Source organism: Passer montanus, unplaced genomic scaffold (assembly GCF_014805655.1).
Source record: "Passer montanus isolate IOZ18808 unplaced genomic scaffold, ASM1480565v1 scaffold84, whole genome shotgun sequence".
NCBI lineage: Eukaryota > Metazoa > Chordata > Aves > Passeriformes > Passeridae > Passer > Passer montanus.
This window is the reverse complement of record NW_024373701.1, coordinates 2,355,930-2,371,756: the sequence shown is the minus strand read 5'-3', so window position 1 is coordinate 2,371,756 and position 15,827 is coordinate 2,355,930. Positions and strand designations below refer to the sequence as shown.

Here is a 15,827-nt window from a genome sequence, read left to right as displayed (position 1 = left end):
CTTCTCTCTTCTCCTTGGCATCCATGTTCAGGATGATGTTGGCATGTGTGGATTGGTTCATAGGGAAAGTGCACTTGCCAACAAGGGCAGAAAGTATTGGGAATTAAAGGTAAATATCTAATACGTAGTTTTCACTATAAAAGAGACAACCGACTCGTGGGTGGGAGAGAGTGCCCTTGGCTGTCTTGCTGATCAGACCTCGGCTGGACAGACAGAAAATCTTTGTAGATAAGAAATAATAAACTCAACTGAAGACCTAAAAGCAAGAGTCCAGACTCCTTCTTCGAGAGCGTGGCCTACCCAGAACCACTTTTTCCCGTGCTGGGGCAGAGACAACTGACAGCCGACCCCGGCATGGAACTTGTGCAGTTCCATTGTCATGTGTTTGGTTAGAAAGATGCAACTTTACATTAGCTACATCTGTAAACAAATGATGACATACACGTCACTTGAAAAGTTGGTGGATCTTTTTGAAGAAATGTGAAGTAGGAAGAACTAAAGTGCAACCTCTCTTGTGAGATGAGAAAGAAAAAAATTATATTATTAAAAAAAAACTAACAAAAAAATCCCAACAACTATACAATTTACCACTAGGATAATATGAACTTTAAGCATATTTAATAGTGGAAACAAAATGGTCTGGACCCACTAATTTCTGAAGACTTGTGGGATAAAATTTAACCATATGTTCGTTTTGCTGTTACAACTGCATTGACAAGTTTTATGAAAGACTTGCTGATTATCTTTGTGATTAGGAAGAAACCAGTCTTTAGTGCTACAATTGTAATTAGCAATTCCTTGAGATGAAAGTGTTTTCTTGTCTGTGGCACTGGTACCACATCTGCTATGAGCCTCAGTGAGCAACTTTCTTCAACGAATGTAAATATGTATGCATTTCTATACTTAGTTTAAAAAGGTACACAGAGGGTAGATACTAAAATAAGTATTTTTCTCCTTAGGGTGGGAATGGCATATGTTTCTCTACGAGTAAATAAGGATAGCACTGTGCAGACTGTGATCAAAGAAGTGCTCCCATTACTTGGAAGGCAGGTAAGTGAAAGATCTTAAGCACATCCATCACCTGAGTGACCCTGAAAGTATATATTTTTCTCTTCAGAAAAATTACAGTCCCTTAATTTGCACTTATTGTAAATGTTGTTAGCATTTGGGAGATGATCTTTTGTGACCCACATGCTGCTAAAAGCTTAACACAATCTTCAGGGTAGATAGGCACTGCTGACTCATATTCAACTTGCCATTGACCCAGTCTCTGAGATCTTATTCCACAGGGCTACTCTCCAGCTCTCATCCCCCAGTTTGTATTTTTAACCAGGATTACCCTGTCCCAGGCTGAGAATCTGGCAGTAGCTCTTGTTAAAAATTTCATATGGTTGGTGATTGCCCAGCTCTCTAGCACATCCACATTTCCTCATAAGGGTTCCCTACCTTTGAGGGTGTCCACAGTTCCTCCTAGCTTAGTACCATCAGGAAACTCACAGTGCCTTTGATTTCTTCATCCAGACAATTTATAAAAACATTAAAGAGCACTGCAGAAATTTTGTTCCTATGGTGGCAAGCAGCATCTCTGTAGCCCCCAAAGGATACAAGGAAGGACTCAAGGTTGAAACGGCACTGATGTGCTTTACTGTCTGGATTGCTTCCCACATCACTGGAAAATTCTAGCTACGTCTTGTAATCTTGTAGATGTACATGCTTTCTTTGGAGGATAATCTCTTTTCAGCCTGCCTGTCCTTCTTAGCGTTGGTAACAAAACAGCATGGCTTTCAGGAAACATGTTAGTAGACTTTGCTGGCATGCCAAGCCATTGGCAGGCCCAGCCTCCCCAGTATGGAGACACAAAGCTGTAGTGTGCACATTTTAGTCAGCACCTGGGGCTTGTGAGCGCACCAGGGAATCAGCACAGTTCCACTGCTCTGGGGCACAGCCACGCGCACAGAGGGCGACTGCTGCTCTTTGTGGTTATTTATAGGGTACATAAGAACACGTGTGTGACTAGCTCTCTGCAGTTAGTGATAATCATAGATCTGTCTAGGTGTATCCAGCTGTGTAAAGCATGGAGCTTGTTTTGGCTACAGGATACTTCCAGGATTTGTTGTCAGTCCATTTCCTCAAGTGCTGTGGACCTTTTAACAAAAATAGGAACAACCATGTCCAAAGTTTTGTCTCATATGAAAAAAGCAACTGTCAAGCTGTATAGTTAGAAATTCCATATGGGAAAGATCTTCACACCTCTGTATTTGGGCAGCTAGATGTATGCTTTAAGAGACTTAATTCTTTGGCTCAATTGCAATTTCTCCAGTAGTGGTAATTTTTAAATGCTCTACTTGTTTTTCTGTATAAACATGCACATACAGGAAATCTCTTTTTAATATCCAGAATTTGCTTGTGCTCAAATTGCTTTCATCAAATGTCAGGCAAAGCACATGTAGTGGAGTTGAGGCTCTTACTACCCCCATTCATGACACATAAAGCAAGATCATTTGTCTCTTGAGTCTTAAGACCAAAATTTAAAACCCTTCCTCCTGAATGTCCTTCAGTCATGTATGTTTGCAGGGTTTCAGTTGTTGTAAACAGTACAGCTCTTGGCTGTGCCAGCTCTTTTGGTCCAGCTGCAAGGGACTTGAGTGGTTCCTGGCAAGATCTTGGAGAAGAGGCTGTGGCACATGTGAGGAGGGTTTTGTTCCATCAGTGCCTGGAGTGTCCCAGGAGGTGGAGAGTGGTCAGCCTGCTTTTGCCAAGCTGGTTCCTGGGCAATCTTCTCCAAGAGCATGCTCATTCCCAGTCCTGCATGCTTTCTCTGGAAGGACACTCAGGAAACACTCCAGATGAGCTAGCTGCTTATTGCTGAAGCAGGAATGGAATTAACTGTGCTGTACACGAGTCCCTTCACAATGTGGCTGTGAGAATGCCAATGTTTTCAGGAGCACGGAAACATGATGCCATGCATGTGTAAAATGAAGATTATTCCTGTCTTGGAAGGAGTTGGTTGGAGGAAGAACATCATGGTTAATGTAAAAAGATTTAATTTTTTTAAAATGTTTAATTTTCTGTGCTATGTTATACACCATGGACAGGATATAACACACAATAATGTAACATCTGGCAAAATTATATCGGTCAGAAGATGCATTTACATGCTTGATCTTTTGGCAGACGGAGTACATCCAGAATTTCAAATTGGTGGAAGTGCTTATGGGCAGTAAGCAAGGTAAGTGAAGGAGCATTGGCCAAAGACACATCTGATCTCTGTGGGCTTTTTCCCCCATTCTAACAGTCACAGTTCATTTTCTACAATAAAACACACAAATGAAAATAACTTCATGATGACGTTGAAATACTTAGTCAGAAGTGATGCTGATTCTTTTCAGTCCTGTCTGTCCTTGGGAATAAGGTTCTCCTTCATTATTATCTAAAAACTCATTTGTGGTTTCTGGTGGGTATTGACACTTTTGCCCTGTTTTGGAGAGCTATGTTTGACTGACATAATTTTCTTAATTGCAGTTATTTATTAAAGATTAATTCTAAAGTTCAAATGGCTTCTTTCCTCTGTCTTCTTTCCTCCTGATGCAGCCCCTGAAGAAGAGTAAGTTTGAGTCCTAAGACAGTCCAAGAAATATGTTTGTCTGTTAGGAAAAACAGAAATCTGCAGTTCTAGCAGTGCTCAAGTGTTTTGTGATCCTGCAGGAGCTGGGCTAGTGTTCTCCAAGTTGACATCCCTTTGTGCTTCAGTATTTGTAAGGTTGCATGGAGAAATAAAAACCTTGAAGTAGCCTAATGCTCTGACCACAGCTGAATAAATATCTTGTTAGTTCAGATACTGTCTCGATGCTTTGCTTTATTTGCAAGCATTATTGGGAAGTTGTTTCATAAGGTTATTGTAGCTTTGTGAATGTCATAACCTTGGTTGGTTTCTGGTACTCTGTTTTAAAGCATCATTTGCAACCTTGCATTCACTGAAGTTGTTAGAATTGTTTTAATATTTTGATAAAATACAGAAGGTAGGTTTTTTTGTACTTGTTAGGAAATACAGTTTGAAAGTCTTCTGTCAAACTGTTAGATTATTACCAAAGTACTGTTTATCTTTTGAGGGGTTCAGGCTGTTTTTGCCTTTTTCAAAAGGAGGGTGGTATTTAAGAATTGTGGAAAGAGTCAGACTGTTCCAAGCACATATGTGTTTTTATTGTTGAATAAGACGTAGCTCACATCTGCATAGTCGTTTATGAGAAAATTAGTTGTATGCAGAGCTTTGCTTTTCCCCTAATTTTTCTTCTTTTTGTTTTTGTGTAATTGAGTCTGATAATAATTTGCATGTTTTCTAACATGATGAATGTTCTTGCCCTCTCCAGTTCAGCGCATGGTCTTGGACAATCAGGAGCTGATGCTTAACAGACTCAAGGACATAAGAAAGGTAAATCTGAAAGAGAAACATGATCTTTTTGTTTTTTAGCGAGTATGAAGTTCCCTTTCTTACAGAAAAAGTGAATCATTGGTTACCCCCTAAGCAGGCTCAAAGATAGAGAAGCTTAAGTGCTTGAACTGAAGTTTGTTTTCTGTTCCTGATATTCTGTAGGCATAGAGGACATGATTGCTAAGTGCAGAACTATTTTGGATTTTGCCTCATAATATCTTTTTGCCAAATGTAATATCATTTATTTTCCTTTATTTTGGTAGACTTCAATACGTCAAATGAATCAAACAAGATTTTACATTGTGGAAAACAGTAAATCCATTGTACAAGTAAATTTATTTGTTGGTGGCCTTCCACCTCAGCTTTCTCCTGAAGAATACACAAATATTCTCAAGGAAGAATTAGCTATCAAAAGTAAGTAAACAGGTACATTTTCAGACACATTAACTTGTACAGAACAAAATTTAGTAGTGTCAATATTTCTTATAATTCTAACTATTTCTGACCTGATTTTAAAAAATCATTCTGCCTTTTACTCTCACATGGGCTTTTTTAGTAATTTTAACATGCACGCAGTTGCAGGAAAGTTTTGACAGCTTGTTATTTACAGAATAATTATTACGTTATTCTATTTATAAGTGACTACACTTTTTTTTTTCTTTTTGTATGTTTGTGTGAAAAGACATCACTTTTTAGAATAATTATACATACCTTAAACTATGTGCAGAATATCCCTTGCCTTTTTTGACCTCTGGCACTTTTTGTCTGGGCTGTTCTCCATGTTAGTCATGAGCTCCATGCCCCATCATGGAGAAGTATGAGCAGTGTGTGCACACATATATGGACAAACACTCAGGGAAAAAAATTTATTTTTCTTTTTCAAAGAAGTGTAATTGAATTTTCATAACACTCCTTCAAACAATACTTTCTGTAAACAGTATCAGGAATGTGTCATGCTTTTTGTTACAGGAAACAAAGCATTTTTCCCAATCTTTTATGTCACTTCAAGAGGAATTAAACTTGAAATGCCAGAAAGAATTCTTAGTCACCTTTTATGAAAATCAGTTTAGCTGTGCTTACTTGCAAAGTAAACATGAGAGGAAAAGTGTTAGCTGGAGGTTCTCCCTGTATTTGTATAACTTTTAATATTTATTTATATTATATTTGTGTAACTTTTTAAAATACTTTAAATATTTACTCTGAATGTACCCAAGGTTTTATGTGTTTATGTTTTTCCCCTTTGCAGCAAATGTAGTATCTGTGAGTCATGTTTATCAAGCACAAGGTAAGCATTAAAATTTTTAATCTTGCAAACAATGTCTATGTTCAAAGCTGCAGTCTAATACTAGAGGCTGGAAGCTCAGAGTATGTTAGTCTTACTGCATAAGCAAAAACCCCTTCAGGTAAAATGCAACACATTGTATTTATGAAGAGCAATGGATTAGTGTTACCTTATTAAAAAACGTTAAAAGGTTGACTGCATGCCTTGTGTACCAGAAGGCAGTAATATTTCATCATAAAAACTAGTTTTGAAGTTGCATTTCAACTGAATAACCTAACACAACAGAACTGTTAAAAATCATTCAAGTGAAGGATTTTTAGTCTCTTTGATTTTGAGAATACTAAAATTTGGTGCTGCTTTTGGACTCAGTGGGACTGTTTCATAGTCACTGTTTCCTATCAGTGTTAAGAGCTAGAGTTCAATGGCTGAAAGTTGAAGAAAATAAATGTGTTCATCCTTTGAGCTGTTTCTTTGCTTTTGCTGTATGAATTTTATTTCAGTGAGGTCGGAGAAGCCATGAGGCTTCTGACAGCTGGAGCAGCAGTGGCTCTGGGCAGCTTTAGTGCAGTGGTCAGGTGGAGATCTGCATTTGGTAAAAATTTAAAGTGTGGAATTTTCTCTTCTCTGTGTTTAGGTGTCTATATAGTTGAGATGTTTCACATCCTTTGGCAGGCTTAACTTCCACATGTCTGCTAAATGGGTCTTTCTGGAGCATGATTTTGAAGACTGAAGTGTGCTTCCTTTGGGTTATTTGCTGTCTCCACATGACTAATTGATACTGATTGGTTTCAATCTTTGCATAGAAAAAGCTGTAAAGCTTTGACATGTACATTCTCCTTTCCATATTTGCCAATACTTGATTTTGTGATACTCGTCCCATGTCACAGCATCATTTACATGCATGTACTTTTTAGATGCTTCTGTGTTGTATGTGATTTTTATTGCCACTTTCATCTCATGTGTGTATTTTTGTGGTTCTCATAAGTTCCTAACTCTCCTGTTTTGTTGCAGCCGGGTTATATTACTAGTCTACATCTTATATACTGTCCATTTTCCATTTTTGTCTTATCCTGCCCTGTTTTCCTCCTCACCAAGTATCTTACTTTACATTAACTTCTCAGTATTTATTTTGTCTTTTCTCTTTTGTCTTCCCTTCTTCCCCAACTTCTCCATTCAGAACTTAAGCCAACATAAAGATCTAAACTTGAATATCAGCCCAAATATTTGCTTGCAGTAATTCTTACTGAGATATTGTTAATGAACAGAACTAATGGATTTTTAATAATTGCTTACAAAATGAAACCTGAAATGAAACTTGTACATGATGAGAACATAATGTTAGTAATGACAAAGAGTATGCAAATAGGCTCTACCCCTGAAGCTCAAAGGAAATCTTTAAACATGCCTTAGTTCTGTGCTGCAGTTCTTTTCTTCAAGTTGCTTTGCTTTTACAAAAATCTGAGGGTAGGAAGGAAGGTTTAAAAACATAACAACACAATTCAACTGATAACAAATGACTTCAGAATAAGTTTTGCTGAATAATGTCCTCAGTAAACTGAGTAAACTTTTGCTATAATATGAGACCTATTTTATAATAATAATAATAGAAAATATAAAAAGTAGTTCTGATGCCTCTTTACAGGTGCTGTTGTACTCCAAATTTCATGTTTTTCTGAAGCTGAAAGAATATATATGCTAGTTAAAGATACTGTTGTCAATGACAAGCCTCTGAATGCTGTGGTGATTCCTGCAGTTATGGTAAGAGACAGGTTTGAATTTTAAAAATGTCTTTAAAAGAAAAAAACTACTGCCTTAAAACTCTTTCTGCTAGAACTAAATGAAAATATGTTTTATTCAAATAGGCCACACTATAAGTAGTGAGACAAAAAAAACCAACTTCAGAGCCTGTACTTCATGTATATGATATATTCAGCGAGTTGTTTGTCCTGTTATTGTTCAATTGTCAGTGTACAGCTGCCTAACTGTACATATAAAGAGGAGGAAAACAATTTTTTTTTTCTCTTTGTTTCTTTCAATGATCAAAACATTAAGTAGGGTTTCAGTTTCAGCTGGTATGTCTTAAAATGTAAAATGCTTACAAAACTTCGGTATGGGAGCTAAATGTGTTTCTTCATTAATTGTCAGGTAAAACACTTCTGCTCATTTTCACAGTGATATTATTTCCCCCATTCTGTAGTAGAGTTTGTAGTTTGACCTTGTTTAGCCCCTGAGGATCTCAGAAGAACATAGTCTTCTGAAAGAATTAGTGCAAGAGTCCTTTCACAAATTCAGGCCTGATTCTGATTTATTCTTGTTGTTACTAATCACTTGCATGTGAATCAGTTTGGTTAATTATAGGTTTCATGTTAATAAAGTGAGTCAATGTGAGAAGAGGAAAATTATTGACTGAGTGAAGTGATATTTTTAACTGGATTATGTAGGTTCTGTCCAAAAAAGTGTTGCCATAGTTACACAGCACCTCAGCAGAAAGTATCTTGCAGTTACTATCTTTCTGGAACTGCATTATGGCAAGCAAAGTGTGAGTCCTGGTTTGACTTCTTGGAACATCCCAAAAGGTCAAAAAAAATCACATTTTAGTGGGAATTATGAAACAACTTTATATAGGAGGGTATCAAGTTCAATGGCTGTAGTTGCTTACTCACATACCTGCTTTCACTGTTTAAAAATGATTCCCACACTTGTCAAGACTTTCTGAAGATAAAATTATGGTTTCAGTAGATACCAGTGGTAGTGCTCACACACAACTGGCAAAATCAGAAGTTGCACCCCCTCCTAAAAAACTGAGAACCTTGTTCTTATGCATTCTTACATTTTGTGAAGTCCTTAGAAATCAAGGCCCCCTTGTCCGAACTAGGATTCAGAGTGCCTTTTGTGGAAACAGAAAGCAGGATGAATTTTTGGATACTTGTTTTAGGTGTTTTTTAGGCAAATGCATTATGAGCCTGTATTTGTCGTCTGCAGTGTGAAGTTGCACATACTCCACTCTGCTGATTACATATTTCTGTTTTTCTGACAGTGGACATGTTTGAAGAAAATTTCTTGATGCCAGGAAAATGTTGACATTGCTGTCTCTTATCTGATGCAAGACATTTTTTAGAAACTCCAGTTCAGGGGACTGCTAGGGACTAATTTCTAATACTTAAGCAGGAGAGAGGGGCTGTACACCAGAACAGACATTGTGTTTCTATTTCAGCATGTGTTGTTTGTATTTGGTCATCTCACTGAAAGGAGCCAAGAGTTAATTTAAATGATAGTTCAAGTGTTTGCTGTTGATTGTCCACCCAGCTTATGCCATTCACTAATTACCCAGGGTAGACTAATGGTTGATCACCATCTTTACTTTGGGTAGCAATTGAACTAGATTATCTCCTGCAGTACTTTCCAACCCAGGCTATCTTTTTAGCCTATGATAATATTAGTCTTTGTTTATATGTGTGTTGATTTAAATACAGTACCAGGAAATACACAGGAACTGACACAATACTAAATTTACACCATGTTTGACATTTCTTTTGTGAGTGAAATTCAAAGAAATTGGGAATGAAGGGCTAATGATTTTTACCAAATTGACAGTTAAATTAAAGAAAAACCCAACCAATAAAAAACCAGCAAACCAAAATATCCCTTCTTAAAAATTGGTAAAAGCACAGAAGTACTGGTGGTTAGCAGGTTGCTAGTCTTATTTTTCTGAGGTGAAATTTGCTTACTCAGTGTCTAACATACCATATAAGGAGGAGGCATGGTTCTAGTCTGGCATGCTCAGGTCTACCCAAAGCAATTCACCCTCTTATTCCCATTACTGAGAAGTCTGAGCGCAGAATCAGTTTGCGTAAGCTGCTTATTAGAAAGTCAAGCAGTTAGTGTTAACCGACGTGTTGGTCTGTTCTGCTGTTTCAGGCCTTTAGGAATTTAATCAAACACTTCTTCATTTCACTATATTCAAATAAATGAAAATACTCCCTTCACTGGAGTGTGAAAAAAAAAAAGTGCAGTATATTATAAAGCTCTTTAGCTGCTGTGTGTAAGGAACTGTAGGGACAGTTTGGTTTCACTCTTTGGTATCAATTCAAGGTGAAAGACGTTGCAGGACTAAATCTTTCAATTCAGAACTAATTTAACAAAACTTGTTTTGCAGCAAAGGCAAGCAAGGAAGTTAGCAGACAGTTGTATGTGGCCAAAATCACCACAGGTTTTTGTGGCTTTATCACGAATGCCTTTTACTAGTGGAGTGCCCTCTGCATTTAGATTTGTTAAGAGTAGCAGGAAAATATGAAGAAGGTTCCCAAATAGATGAAACTTTCCATTTAATTCATTCTGCTAAATCCTTACATATATATTTACAACTTAAATGCATGGTAGTTAAATTTTAGCCATTTTAGCATTTTAGCCAAAACATGAGTGGTTGCTTTTCACCCTTCTGAAAGGGTTGTCAACTTTTTCACCCTTTGCTGGAAGGGTTTTCAAGGATTGCAATGGACTGCCCTGGGAAGCATTGGGATCACCAATCCCTGGAGGTGTTCAAGAAGTGACTGGATATGGCACTTAGTGCTGTGCTCTAGTCAACAAATGGTATTCAGTAAGAGGTTGGAATTGGTTATGTTACAGGTATTTTTCCAACTTTTATGGTTCTGTGATTCTCCTATTTCTGCAATATGCCAAAAAATAAAGAAAAGACTTGGGGGTTGACCTACCTGCTGCTCTAGTAGTGTTGTGACACCTTGCACATAATTCTCGTCAGATAATGACTCCTTTCTGGCCAGGGTAGAGAAAATTTTGTGCTTGGGGCATTGTGAGTCCTTGCACATGGAAGATGCTGCTGGCAGCCATCTGCAAATGTTGAATTCTACTTGTCAGAGATATCTGCAGTTCCTGGAGACAGCCCACCGCCCAGGAAGATGTGCTGTGGGTGTCCCACTGGTAGGGCTGGTGGCACAGAACGCCTTGTTCTGCTTTGTCGTGAGATGTGATTACACAGTACAGTCAATGGAAAGGGGATTAGCATGGATAATAAACATCTTGCCCCAGTTTAAAGCCGTGTTGTGCTACTCCTGACAAATTAAGTAATTCACAGTGACTATCCGAGTGTCTAAGTCACGCAGCCTCCTTCAGCTGTCTGTAAGAAAAGAGCAATAAATTCCTTCCTGAATGCCAGCCAACGCAAAACCCTTCTGCAGATTTCACTTCTCAGGCACAGCACTGAAGCCAGGGCTATAGGGGGAAGGGAGTCCTCGGGCTGTGAGTCACATACTCTCTTCTGCCCAGTAACAAACTCACTCCTCTGTCCCAGTGGGGCTTTATTAAGGAACTTTTTAAAACTGTGCAGCATTAGAGTGCTACCCTTGTGGCTGTCTGTAATTGTAACAAAGAGTGTGCTCTTGAGAAAGCACAGCACCCTGCTCTACTGTACAAACTGTCAAAAGCTTTTAATTGTTACAAAAAAATAATTACTTTCTTAGATGGTGACCTTTATCTGGGATTTAGCAGTGTTTCTTTCCTTTAAGCCTAATGAGGAGTTCTGATGGGGAAGCAAGTTCACTGTAAGGACAAGCACTTTCTTGAAATAATCTTTTTATTCTGAATAGCTGCATCTACATGGGTTTTGTTAGGAATTCACATTGGAAGTTACCTTAACAAAGGTGGATTTGAGTAGTAGAACTATTCCCTTTACACTACATACAGATTTTTTTATTAGCTCCAGGCATTTGCTGTAGCTGCTTGTGAATCTTAGTAGCGTTCAGGGTATATATATAACTAGTTTGGGGGTTTTGAGGTACAGTATTGACATTTGATAAAAAATACAGTTGGCAATTTACAGTAGAAACTGTAAATACATATTAGCAAGAATTTATGTTACTTGGTAAGATCTCAGACAACTTTACAAAACACAGCTGTGCTTTTGAATGCCTTAGAGTGTACCATGTCTCAGAAATAGTTGTGATTCCCTTATGTTGCTTTTGAATTATTTCAGTTACTTGGTTTTAAACCCAGTGCATTAGAACGTGCCTCTAAAAGCAAGTAATATAAAACATGTGTTCAGCATGTCACTTCTGAATGTCCCAAACCAGTAATTTTAGAAACTGATTTCCTGAAGAAGAGAAGATAATCAAATGTTCTTGTTACATTCAAGTAAGGTATTTTTTAGACTCCAGAGCTGGGCTGCTTTCTTTTTTCTTATTCTTCTTTGAAAAAGTTTTTGTTACTTCAAGCTGCAGAACTTTGTAATTTTTTTTCTTTTTATTATCCTGTTAACCCCCCTTTTTTAAACCCCACAAGTTTCCAGGCATTGTACCAAGCCTGAAGTTTCAGGTTGCTGGTATTGTTCAGAAAATTGAAATGGCTGAAGATAAATTTATGTATTTAAAAAGCTCTGAAGAGGAAGAAATGGGAAGTGGAGAGGAGAGAGGATAGGGCAGAGTAAAAGCTGGACAAGGAGTGCTGGAAGGGAACAATGTGCTCTGTTACCCCATGGGAGATGATGTTTCCTTTCAGAGCTGCTCTGCCTTCTGTTGCTCGTGGGATTTAACCCCATACAGCACTACAGGCTGGGCAGAGTGGCTGTGGATGCTGGTGAACATCTGGCTGAACATGAGTCAGGAGTGTGCCCAGGTGCCTTCTTGGCATCCTGGCCTGTGTCATCAATGGTGTGGCCAGCAGCACCAGGGCAGTGACTGTCCCCCTGTACTTGGCACTGGTGAGGGCACATCCTGAGTGCCGTGTCCAGTTCTGGGCCCCTCACTTCAAAAAGAACACTGAGGTGCTGGGGTGTGTCCAGAGAAGGGAACAAGGCTCACGAAAGGATAGAAAACATGTCTTATGAGGACTAGCTGAGGGAGCTGGGGTTGTTTAGTCCCCAGAAGAGGAGGCTCAGGGCTGACCCCATTGCTGTGTAAACTCCCTGGAAGGAGGGGGTAGTGAGGTGGGGGTCAGTCTGTCCTGCCGTGCCTGCAGTGAGAGGACAAGAGGAAATGGCCTTAATCTGCGACATGGGAGATTCAGGTTAGATATTAGGAAAAAAAAAATCACTGTCAGGGTAGTCAGGCATTGGAAAAGGTTGCCCAGGGAGGTCACCATTCCTGCAAGTGTTTAAGAGGCATTTGGGTCTGGTGCTGGTGATATGGTTTAGGTGTTACAATGGCAGTGCTGGGTGGGTGGTTGGACTTGATGATCCTAAAGTTGTCTTCTGGACTTGATGATTCTGTAATTATCAAAGGGCTATTCTGAGTGGGATATGGGAGATGATGGTGCAGGAACTGATAGAGTAACAAGAAGGCCTTTGCTTGTGAAAACAGCAGATCTCTGCCTACTCTTCCTTAATGCTTGAATGGCTCAAGGGGACAAAATCCATTAGTCTCTTTGGGATCCTTGAGCTGTTGACTTAATACCCAAGGAATCCCTTTAGTGACAGTGGCATGCATTATATTCCGTAGACTTCCTTTGCTGCCTACAAATATCCTTCCCATGTGCTTAAAAGAAATCAATATATTACGCTTGTTATGTGTTGGGCATGCTTTGAGTAACTGCTTCCCCCTTTCCAATAAGACCTGAATGTAGAGGCCAAAGGTGTTTTTACTTCAGTTGTCAGTCTAGCACGAAGATGGTTCCTTTGGAGAGAGCTGTGTGCACAGCTTTCAGCCTCTTTATCATCAACCTACTTGTTTTGTCTGCAGTGGAACCTTTCCAGTAAAATAAAGCATTGAAGTTCTTTTGGCTGTTTGTCCTACAAAACAGCCCTTATTTGACTCATTTATTTTTCAAGAAAACAGATATATTTTCAAACTGAATATCTTGTAGAAATGAAGGATGAGTAAAGAAGAGGTCAGTGTGTGCCTGCTTCACCAGCTTTTATACCTGTTCAGTGTTCCTCTTCTCAATGTGTTTTCTCTGTATCAAGAGACAAGTCACACTGGATGGCAGAGCACATTTCTCAAGCAGACAGGGTTAGAGGAGAAGGATTTTTGTATGTTTGTCAGCATCTTGACACATCTGGCAGGGTGTGACTTGCAGAGGATTAGCACCCAGTTCTGCTAAGAACAGAAAATTAGAAGAAATTGCTCAAGTACTATGAAGACCCAAACAATCATTTGGTTGTAAGGTGCCTAAATCAGGTCACAGGTCTGGGGTGTCTCAATCTCAAAATCTATTTTTCATCCCCACAAATATAACTCATAAATTTGACCCAATTTCTCCGTTGTTCGCTTCAGATCACGGTCTCTGGTAGTTGCTCACAGGCAGCAGCTGAAAGGCTCTCTGGGTGCTGCCTCCTCCCGTCTGTAGCTGTTGGTATCTCTCCACATGCTTGCATGCTGCAGTCATACTGCTGCCTCACCGACCCCTGAATCATTCTTGTCTAAATTGACTTATATTTAGCACTGTTGTTCTGTTCCCTGAATCCATCCGGTCAGCTGCGTGACAAATTGCTGTTCCCTGAATGCTGTCCAATTTGTAAATAACAATTACCACAACTTAGGGACCGTGGCAAACATTTCTGTTTAGAGGTGCAGTTGTTGAAATGTCCAGTGGACACATAATTACTGGCACATACTTACACCCCAGCACCCTTGTGGCAGGATGGATGAAAGGTATACTGGTGATTTCTAATCTTTCTAGAGCTACTTAGAAATCATTTTACAGAACTATTTATGGGTGGACAGGCTGGGTGAACTCTAGTCCCAAGGTGCATCTGTTGGCTGGAAGTTTTGACCTCCAGGGAGGCTGCAAATACTGTTCCTATGCAGTCCATGGAGTGCCCCAGGAAATCCAGTGGCTTCCTTTGCAGTTTCTGGAGGCTTTGAGAGTCCTTTCAGCAGCAGCTTCAGTAGGTCATAAGATACTGGCACCCCTGAGTAAATCCTCATGATGAAAAAGCTTAGCTTACATATTTTTAAGAGAAGCTTTCAGCTTCTAATTTCATAGGGAGAAGTACACCACTGTCTGCCCCAAACATCTTCATTTTTAAATGCTTTGTCCTTGTAAATTGACATGCATTCTAAGTCAACCACAAAACTAAAGAAAGATTTTTCATTTGGTTTGGGGATTTCTTGCTTTTCAAGGAAACTGTTTTAATTCTACAAAAATCTTATCCCTCACACTGTGTTTTGGCCAGACTGTTTACTGAAAATGCGTAGGAAGGGCTACTTAAAATGCCTTTAATGTTTCTAATGTTAGGCTCAAATGTGTGCTTGGAGTCGGTTAAGGAGCCTTCAGTTCCTTGGGAAGCAAGATCAGCAGCTAACCTGTCCATTGGCTGGACATTGAATCTTTTTATTTATAGAATCTGGATCTTTTTAGTAGGCATCAGGTAATATTTCTGAGAGCGCAGTAGTAATTTTCCTGCCTTTTCATGGCATTGACTTGTCCTTTTTCTTGTCTTCTTTCAGGCTTCCAAGATACCACAGAATTGTTGCCCACTTCTTGTATTTGTGAATCCAAAAAGTGGTGGTCTAAAAGGTCGGGATCTGCTGTACAGTTTTAGAAAGTTGTTGAACCCACATCAAGTCTTTGAACTTACCAATGGGGGCCCACTGCCTGGGTAAGTCATCATGGGGTTTTTTTTGTTTTGTTTTGTTTGTTTGGGTTTTTTTGTTTGTTTTTTTTTAATTTACATTGTTTTGTTATTTTTTAACAGGGTAGACTAGATTCATTTATTTTGAAGATCTAAATTTCTTCTGTTCTGTGCCTGAAGATCAGGGCAGTGGATCATTTCCTTCTGACTGTTCTTACTGTGAGAACATATTTAAACATATCTAAAGAAAAGAGAATAGAGTAGTTCCTGATGTATACACTTCTATCAAATCTAGCAGAGTCTGGCTCTGGGAAAGTCGTATGCACTTTACAGTAGTATGTGTTTAATAATTATTGAAAATAAATAAGATTTTATAATTGAATGGAGATGGAAAGAGAAATGTAACATTTCCTGATGAGAGTGGATTTTTGCTTTTGTATTTTCTGATGTTTCATGGGAACTACCAGGAAAGTGTAATAGAATTTTCTATTTTGACTCTTGAAACTTGGCCACAGTTGCAGAATTAACAGGGTTTGCCTGATCACAGCTGCAACATTTCTACAAGGAACAGAACATAATGTGCTTGTAGGAAG

General features: G+C 38.9%; 1 protein-coding gene across 1 annotated transcript in view; it reads left to right on the top strand.

The window, feature by feature from the left end:
• DGKQ (diacylglycerol kinase theta) overlaps window positions 1–15,827 on the top strand; it is an 89,622-nt gene that overhangs the window by 54,351 nt on the left and 19,444 nt on the right. Inside the window, exons 10-16 of the mRNA XM_039733155.1 lie at window positions 960–1,050; window positions 3,175–3,229; window positions 4,368–4,429; window positions 4,693–4,843; window positions 5,676–5,714; window positions 7,354–7,469; window positions 15,110–15,261. Coding sequence (XP_039589089.1) covers window positions 960–1,050; window positions 3,175–3,229; window positions 4,368–4,429; window positions 4,693–4,843; window positions 5,676–5,714; window positions 7,354–7,469; window positions 15,110–15,261 — 666 coding nt within the window. The remainder of the gene's footprint in view (window positions 1–959; window positions 1,051–3,174; window positions 3,230–4,367; window positions 4,430–4,692; window positions 4,844–5,675; window positions 5,715–7,353; window positions 7,470–15,109; window positions 15,262–15,827) is intronic.